The sequence below is a fragment of the Silene latifolia genome, chromosome 1, assembly GCF_048544455.1.
Source record: "Silene latifolia isolate original U9 population chromosome 1, ASM4854445v1, whole genome shotgun sequence".
NCBI classification, from domain to species: domain Eukaryota; kingdom Viridiplantae; phylum Streptophyta; class Magnoliopsida; order Caryophyllales; family Caryophyllaceae; genus Silene; species Silene latifolia.
Window position 1 is genome coordinate 164,863,665 of NC_133526.1, and position 10,058 is coordinate 164,873,722.

Sequence of the window (10,058 nt, forward strand, 5' to 3'; positions counted from 1 at the left end):
TTGTATGTTAAATTACGTGTCAACCGACTTAGCCTAATTCTCATATGTTAGGATTTAAACTTGGGTGTTGCATTGCATGCATATAACCGACGATATATCGAGTATAAATGATGTCCCTAATCATTAGTAGAGGCCGCTATCGAGGCGGGCGGGATTAGGTGTTCGATCAAAAGAGCTTCCTAATACGTACCCTCACCCCTTACTCCAGATCTCCGTGAGCACCCGTGTTCATTGGCATCCGCAAGAGTCATTCTAGACATAGAATGCTAAGGGTAACGATTGCTTAGTGTTCATGTCTCTACTTTGTGTCTTTACATGACACGAGGTATTCGAACGGTTCCAATTTCCCATAAAAATTGGTGGCGACTCCTTACAAAAATGCAAACGCTTGTTTCCCAAGCGCCCCCGTGGCCCCCGCTGTCCACAAGTTCGCATCACAATATCCCTCTAACACAGCAGGAAATTTACTATAATGCAAACATAAGTCAACTATTCCTTTTAGGTATTTTAGTAAACGACGAAGAGCATTCCAGTGTTCATTACTAGGGTTATGTGTATAACGACTCAGTCTACTAACTGCATAAGCAATATCTGGTCGAGTACAGTTCATTAAAAATATCACACTACCTAGGATTTTAGCATACTCTTCTTGGGAAACACTCTTGCCCAAGTTTTTACACAATGGTACACTAGGATCATAGGGTGTTCTAGCAAGCACATCATCAAAGCAGTTAAACTTTCTCAACACTTTTTCAACATAATGAGATTGACTTAGACAGATTCCATTGGGGTTTCGGATGACCTTAACTCCTAGGATAACGTCAGCCTCTCCTAAGTCTTTCATCTCAAATTGTGATGACAAAAATTCTTTGGTTCTAATTATCACCTCCAAATTATTACCAAGTATTAACATGTCATCAACATATAGGCATATAATTACACAATCAGATCCCATCATTTTTGAATAAACACATGAATCAGAATTGTTAACCACATAGCCATTACTTATCAAAGTGTTGTTAAATTTCCCATACCACTGTTTAGGTGCTTGTTTAAGTCCATAAAGTGACTTGTTCAGTTTACACACTTTACTCTCTTGACCCTCAATCACAAAACCTTCAGGTTGAGACATATAGATCTCTTCCCTTAGTTCACCATTCAAAAAAGCAGTTTTAACATCCATCTGATGTATAACAAGGTTATGAATAGCAGCTAAGGCAACAAGAGTCCTAATAGTCGAAATTTTGGTCACAGGAGAGTAAGTATCAAAATAATCAATACCCTTCTTTTGTGTAAAGCCTCTAACTACAAGTCTAGCTTTGAACCTCTCTATTGTACCGTCAGGTCTCATTTTCTTTTTAAAGATCCATTTACTTGTAATGGGTTTACTACCTTTAGGTAAATCAGTCAACTCCCAAGTCTGATTTGACACAATAGAGTCAAGTTCACTTTTAATAGCATCTTTCCAAAAATTAGCATCAATGGATTTCATTGCCTCACTATAGGTTTTTGGGTCATCTTCTATTAAAAAGGCTGAAACAAACTCATCACTAGCACAAACAGTGTATCCAAGTTCAGACAACATAGTTGTATCATAATCATCACCAAAGTTCCTTGGGCATCTAGGTCTTTTACTTCTTCTAGGTTCAACAGAAACATCAATAGAAGTGCTAGTACTAGCATGTGAAGACAAATCAGGAGATGCAACAGATAAACTAGAAGATGGTACAACAGTTTTCTGAAAAGGAAAAACATGCTCAAACAATACAGCATCTCTAGCCTCAGATATAGAACGGTCACTCAAAGACATAAATCTATAAGCAGAGCTATTTTGAGCATAACCTATAAACACACAATCATAGGTCTTAGGTCCAACGGTAGGTCTCCTAAAATCAGGTAAACCCACTTTAGCTAAACACCCCCACACCCTAAGGAAGCTCAGGTTAGGAGGATAGCCCTTCCAAATCTCGTAGGGTGTCTTGTCAATTTTCTTATGAGGTACACGGTTAAGAATGTGACAAGCTGAAAGAATTGCTTCCCCCCACATATCGTCAGATAGGCCAGAACTTAAAAGCATAGCATTCATCATTTCTTTTAAGGTTCTATTTTTACGTTCAGCTACACCATTGGATTGGGGTAAGTAAGGTGGACTAGTCTCATGTATTAAACCGTTTGCAGCACAAAAGTCAGCTAGATAACTGGATTTATACTCACCACCTCCATCAGACCTTACCCTTTTAATTTTTCTGTCAAGTTGGTTCTCAACTTCATTCTTAAAGTTTATAAAAGATTGTTCTGCTTCATCTTTAGTCTTAAGCAAATAGACACGGGTGTATCTAGAACAGTCATCTATAAACGTAACATAATAATTCTTGCCACCTCTACTTGCAACATTTTTAAAGTCAGCCAGGTCGGTGTGGATTAACTCAAGAAGACTCGTGTTCCTAGTAGTCACAGGTTTACTAGGCTTCTTTGTAAACTTAGCCTCAACACAGCTAGCACATTTAGAGAATTCTTGACTCGTCAAACTCGGAATTAAACTCACAGTTCTAAGTTTTTTAATGTAATTCACATTCACATGACTTAACCTACCATGCCAAACATCAATAGACTCAGCGATATAAGCAGAAGAAGATGCAATATGATTAATAGCAGAATCAGTGTTCAATACAAAAAGACCCCCAGAAAGATAACCCTTGCCCACAAATTCCCCATTACGCGACATTACCACCTTGTCAGCCTCAAAAACAAGTTTCAAACCAGCTTTGTTTAACAAGGCACCAGACACAAGGTTTCGACGCAATGAGGGTACAAATAAAACATTACTGAGAGCAAGTGTTTTCCCCGAGGTGAGTTTGAGAAAGATCTTGCCTTTGCCTGTGATCTTTGCAGATAAAGAATTACCCATGTAGACGCATTCCCCATCAACAACTTCCTCGAACTCAGCAAATAAACCCCTATTAGCAAAGAGGTGTCTCGAAGCTCCAAGATCAAGACCCATTCAAAGAACATTACCCACCGATTAGCTTCCACAACCACAGCTGCAACAAATAACATCATCAGTCACAGCAACATTGGCCTCAGCAGATTTCTTCTCATAGCATTGGTAGGCTTTGTGACCAGCTTTTCCACAAACATAGCAGACTATAGGACTCTTAGCAGCTTTCTGAATCTTAGGAATCGGTTTGGTATGCTTCCCTGGACCATTCTTCTTAGCAGGACCCTGGTTCTTACCCTGACCAACCTTGGCCTTACCCTTACCCTTATATTTCTCAGCATAAGACGGACCACCAGACTCAACCAGATTAGCTTTAATAGCAAAGAATAACGAGAACAGTCACAGATTGACTAGCAGGAAGGTCTTTAAGGCGATTAGCCTCCTCGGTCCTCATATGTCCTATAAGTGCCTTAAGGGACAGGTCTTTCTTTTTGTGCTTAAGTTGGTTTCGGTAATCAGACCAGGAGGGAGAGAATTTCTCTAGCAGAACATTAGCTACAAAGATATCATCAAGTTTCATGCCCTCATTCACAACATCAGCACATAAGTTTTCATAGACATGGACTTGATCCATGATAGGTTTCCCGTCAGCCATTTGAAATCCCAACCATTTTCCCACAACATATTTCTTTTCCCCGCGTCATCAGCCCCATACTTAGTTTCTAAAGCCTCCCAAATAAACTTAGCCGACTTATTCACAGCAAATAAGTCGAACAGGGTGTTTGTCATATTATTCAAAATGTGACACCTAGCAGTTTTGTTGTCCTTCACAAATTTTGCAATATCCTCTTCATTGGACTTAACATCTTTAGTAGCAGGAGGGGTCGTCTCAACATCAGTAGGGGTGATAGGCTTAGGCGGGTCATTAAATAAAACATAATCAATTTCTAACTACTCAAAATACATCAACAATTTCTGGGACCAACGCTTATAATTGTGACCATCTAACGACTCAAGTTTCGACATATCAGGTACGATTTTCGAGATAACAGACATGTTGCAGCAACAAATAGTTTTCAAATTGTTATTCGAAAGATGCAGAAACAGAAGGAGAATAGAAATACCAGACGAAATAGAAGCGATCATAAAGTATAACCCGTAAGTAGTGCCGTGGTAGAAGCCACTGCCTTGAAAACTATTTCTCCGATACGACCGTGGTGACGATCAGCTAGTGCCGGTAGTTCCCCAAGGTTAACACTACAGTCCCCACGCTATTCCGCCAACTCGGAACTGTGAGACTTGGAATGATAATATAAGCAATACCCAGAAATTATGAGAGAGCAGAGAAGATGAAGAATAGAGAAGAGTGTGATTTTCTGTGTATTGAAATGCTGTGAAGAGGCTCGAATTTATAGCAGAAAAAAGGTCAGTTACAGGAGCCAAAACCGACTCCTGAAACCCTGCCACAATCCGAGTTAGTGGGAGTAAGACTCTCCCCACTAACAGTCAGTTGGACTGACTAATTCAACTCAGCACACAAAAAACACAGTCCAAAAACGAAACTCGGATCCGGCCCAAAAAGATAGGCACAGCCCGCCGCAGACGATTGCCAAATCCCAAATCCCGAATCACGAATCCGAATCCGGATCCGGGCCAACTAGTGATATGGTAAGGAGGCCGGGCCGGGCCGGATCCGAATCACGAATTAAGCACCTCCCTAGGCTTCCAAAAAAGCCTCCCTTGACCCACTAGTGATATGGTAAGGAGGGTGGGTACATATAAACCCACAAAACTTCCTTTTCCTCACCAATGTGAGACAATTGGAAACACTTCAAAGGCAAAAAGCCCCTATATTTTCCAACAATAACACCCCACCCCACCCCACCCTTCCCCCCCCCCCCCCCCCCCCCAGTTGGAGGGTATAAAGTACAGCCCCAACTTGGACTGAAGTTGATGATGGTGAGGACCACTGAGTGCTTTGGTAAATAAATCAGCTAGTTGGTGCTTTTTAGGTTTGTAGGACAAGGATATGAGACCCTCCAGTAGCTTTTCCCGAACAAAATGACAGTCTAAATCTATGTGTTTAGTCCGTTCATGGAAAACGGGATTTTTAGCTATGTGAATAGCGGCCTGACTATCACACTTGACTGGTATTGCTTATATATTTGGGACTTCCAATTCCTTTAAAAGTCTACTTAACCACGAGAGTTCAGCTGTGAGTCTCCTTAAGAACCTGTATTCTGCCTCGGCGCATGATAAAGAAACAGTCTGTTGATTCTTGGACTTCCGGGATAGTAAACTTCCTCCTAAGAATACAATGAATCCGCTAACAGACCTCCTTGTGTTGGGGCATGTAGCCCAATCAACATCACAAAAACCCTCAAGAAGGAAAGAGTTCTTGTTGTTGAGCAAAATACCTTGTGATATATCATTAGCAAGATATTTAAGAACATGTAATGCTGCTGTCATATGCCGTTCTCTAGGAAAGGCCATGAACTGGCTAAGAAGTTGAACTGCAAAGGCTATATCTGGCCTTGTATGGTTTAGATAGTTCAGCTTACCTTCCAACTTCCTATAATCAGTAGGCTTGTCAATTAAATTCCCTGATTCCATGTCTAATCTGACTGTGCAGTCCAAAAGAGATGTCACTCTTATGCAATCAGTACTGTTAAACTCTTCTAATAATTCCTTTGTAAACTTTCTCTGTGTAATTGCCATGCCAGCTGATGTAGATATGAACTCCATACCCAAAAATAACTGATCTTTCCAAGATCTTTAATCTTGAAAATGTCATTCAAAAAAGCTTTTAAATCTTGTATCTCTTTAATGTTGTCACCCACCATGAGTATATCATCCACATATACTGCCAGGAAAACTACTATGCCATTGTTCTTCTTATGGGTATATCATCCACATATACTGCCAGAAAAACTACTATGCCATTGTTCTTCTTATGGAAAAGAGAATAGTCATTGAATGACTGTTGATAACCTCTTGATTTTAGAGCAGTGGTTAGCTTAGCATTCCATTATCTGGAGGCTTGATTAAGTCCATAGAGTGATTTTTCAAGCTTGCAAACCAAATTATTATCATCAACTTCCATTCCAGGAGGAATAGCTATGTAAACCTCTTCATCCAAGTTGCGATGAAGGAATGCATTATTGACATCTAGTTATGTCATTTTCCAATTCTTCTTTAATGCTAGTGCTACCAAACTTCTGATGGTTGTCATCTTGACCTGGTGAGAAAGTCTGTATAATTTACACCTTCCTTCTGTGTGTATCCCTTCACCACCAATCTTGCCTTGTATCTCAATGGATCCATCTGACTTATGTTTGACCTTGAATACCTAGTTGCAAGAGATTTCTTTTTTGCCTTTTGGAAATGGAACCAAAGACTAAGTATGATTGGCATCTAGGGCCTGAAACTCTGCTTTAAGTGCTTCTTGCCATTCAGGAAAAACAGAAGCCTCCTTATATGTCTTTGGTTCTTGAATTGGTTCTAAAAATCCTTGGCTGTCATGTAAAGCAGAAGACAAAGACATATAAGCACCAGAAACCATATTTGCAGGTGGAATATTCTCACAAATTGAAGTGAGAGTGTGACTACAATAGACTGCATTGCAGGATCTATTCTTATTTGGTCATATATAGTTTTGTAAGTATGAAGGTGGCCTGGTGGGTCTAGTAGACTGTCTAACAACGGGAACAGTGTGAGTGTCATTAGTGTTAACAGTCATATAATTTTGATGGACCTGTGTTACTGAACTGCCAGTGACAGGTTAAGTAGCAGCATTCTGAATACCAGAATCTCTGGTTTCATTATTAACAGAAGTGTTGGTATTAAAAACTTCTGTGTTATTGTTGTTTGTATGAAGCGTATCACCAGCAGATGGAACAGAATCAAAAATGCTACTATCATCAATATCAGGAGCAGGCAAAAAAGTAGAAGCACTGTTCTTAACATAAGGAAAAATATGCTCATGAAAAATCACATCTCTAGAATCCAATATAGAATGATTTCCTAAATTAAGCAATTTATATACCTTCTTGCCAAAAGGATAACCTAAGAAGACACAAGATGTGGCTCTTGGGGAAAATTTGTCCCTACCATGTAGAAGCATAGACCAAACAACCAAAACATCTCATATGTGACAAATCAGGAACCTTTCCAAATAATACTTGATATGGTGACATGTTTTGTAACACTTTAGAAGGCATCCTGTTAACTATGTATGTAGCTGTTAAGACACACTCACCCCAATATTTAATTGGTACTTTAGATTGAAAATTTAAAGCTCTTGCAGTTTCTAAAAGATACTTATGTTTGCGTTCAACCACACCATTTTGTTGAGGGGTGTGAAAACATGAAGTCTGGTGTAAGATCTCATTCTCAGCAAGAAAAGCAGATGTGACATTACTTGTGCCAAGTTCAAATGCATTATCTGATCTTATGATCATTACCTTCCTACCAAATTGAGTGTCCACCATTTTAATGAAGGTTTTGATAAAGTTGAAAGCATTGCTTTTTCGTGACAACAAATGTGTCCATGTACATCTAGTGAAGTCATCCATAATAGTTAAAAAATATTTGTATCCATTATATGTTGCAGTATGATAAGGACCCCATAGGTCAATGTGAATCAACTCAAAAGGATGCATAGAAACAGAATTGCTTACAGAAAAAGAAAGCATATGCTGCCTGGTACATATGGCACAAGATTTTATTTCTGCTTCATAGTCAACATTACAAACTTGCAACTGTTTCAATTTGTACAATGGGACATGGCTTAGCCTATTATGCCAAACATGACTAGAAGCTTGTAAAACAACAGAACTGAAACTATTTTTATTAGCATTATTAGCAACTAAAGATTTGTCATCAGTATCCACAGATGTTCCTAAGTGGGAGTTTAGCAAGTATAGGTCATGATAGTTATTACCAAGGACCAAGGGCTTCTTGGAAGAGGCATGCAAATAACATATTTTAGGTGTAAAGCTCACTACTGAATTTAGTTGTCTGTTTAACTTGCTAATTGATAAAAGATTAAACCTAAAGCATGGAACATAAAGCACATTGAGCAAGGACAAAGCAGAAGAAACAGGCATAATTCCTATGATGGTGATATTAACAACTTCGCCATTAGGTAAAGAAACAGAATAAGGTTTATCTAAGGTCCTAAATTCAGAAAATAAAGCTTTGTTAGAACAAAAATGATCACTTGCACATATATCCAATATCCAAGTATTAAAGAAACAGTCTGATTTAAAATTTGTATGTAAATTATGCTTTGAGGAACTTGTACCTGCAAAATTTGCAGAAGAAGTGCCAGCATCATTATCTTCAGACTGCATCAAGTGACCATCAGGTAGAGTACCAGAACGAGAAGCACCAGCATGTTGATCATTCTGAAAAGCATTCCCCAGCAAAACGCCTATTCCTGTTCAAGAGATGATAGCACTTGTCCACGGTATGTTCATACTTCTTGCAGTAATTGCAGAAAATAGGCTGCTTGTCTGGCTATTGACTCTGTTGTGCTTGATGAAAACTTGGATTAGAAACATGATTCTTGCCCTTATAGTTTGGATTGTACCCATTGCCAGAATTAAACCCTTTGGATTGTTGAGTATTGTTATTGTTGCTATTCTGAAAACCATTGTTTCCAGACTTGTAATTTCCTTGAAAATTCTTGTTCCACCATTATTTGGACCATTATTCCAAGAATTTCCTTTGTAATTCACATTTTTGGCCATCATTGCTGCAGAATCTACTTGAAAATGAGAAACACTATGGATTTCCCTTTGCCTTTAATCTTGTAACAAGATATTGTAAATCACAGAAATTTTTGGAAGAGGATTTTGCATTAAAATCATCCCTCTAACAACTGCATAAGAGTCATTCAGACCCATCAAGAATTGCACAGCCCTCTGATATTCTTGAAATTTCGACTTTTTCTCCTTGGCACCACAATTGCAAGTATATGAACAGACAGGATTCATCCCCATCCCTGCAAACTCATCCCATATCGCTTTAACTCGTGTGAAGTAGGTGGAGATACTGTTATTGCCTTGGGAGAATTCAGTCAATTTCTTCTGAACACTGTAAAGTTGAGCTCCATTTGTTTGCCCAAATCTTTCTTCAAGATCTGACCATGCAACCTCTGCAGTTCCACTGTAAATAATTGATTCTGCAATTTCTGGAGAGACGGAATTGAGAATCCAAGAAAAGACGATATCGTTGCATTTTTGCCACTTGTGAACAGTAGGAGAAGTAGAAGATGGCTTTGGTATGCTACCATCAATGAAACCCAATTTATTTTTGGCTGAAAGTGCAATAAGCATCGATCTTTTCCAACCACCATAACCAGTACCTTCGAACAAATTAGCAAGAAGTTTGACTCCAGTTAAATCAGTATTATGAATGTATAGTGGATCATCAACATTCATTGTGTTAACTGTATTTGGAATGTTTTCTGTTTCAGGCATCTTGAAAGAAGACGGAAGAAAAAACTGACAAAATTGTTATGAATTGAAGAAAAAGAGCGGAAGCAAAGACAAAGAGAGGATCAATGTCTGATACCATGAAAGAAGATGAACATCTTCATGATAATTATTTGTGAAACAAAGAAAAGAGGAGAGTTTGTTTGATTATTAGAGAGAATTATGAGAATTGATGTTTTGATATTATGAAAAACTTGTATTTACATCATATGACAATGATTCCTTTATATAGGAAGATCAATTATGCTAAACCGACTTAGTTTAGGACTAACTAACTCTTTAACAGACTTATCAATGTTATAACAAACTCATCAACTCTATAACTAACTTTCTGTTATTCTAACAATTATGAAGTACATAGAAAACCTCCGATTATTCAAAGCTTGTATGACAACTAAAATCAATTTAAAGATACTCTAACAAACCAAGTGTAGTGATTGCTTAACTAATTACTACTCCCTCCATTCAACTCCACTTTACATGTACTTCTTTTTCGTCCATTCAACTCCACTTTACATGTTTTCTTTTTAGGCCAAGAAAATGATCATTCTATCCTTATTCACACTCCATATTTACAAAAAGTGTCATCCATACCCCACACCCATAAAACCTCACCTTTA

General features: G+C 38.4%; 1 protein-coding gene across 1 annotated transcript; it reads right to left on the reverse strand.

Moving 5' to 3' along the window:
* Positions 1-8,745: 8,745 nt before the first annotated feature.
* LOC141586604 (uncharacterized) lies at positions 8,746-9,423 on the reverse strand. Its single transcript, XM_074407898.1, has one exon. It carries the CDS (start codon positions 9,421-9,423, stop codon positions 8,746-8,748), a length of 678 nt encoding a protein of 225 aa, XP_074263999.1.
* Positions 9,424-10,058: the final 635 nt, after the last annotated feature.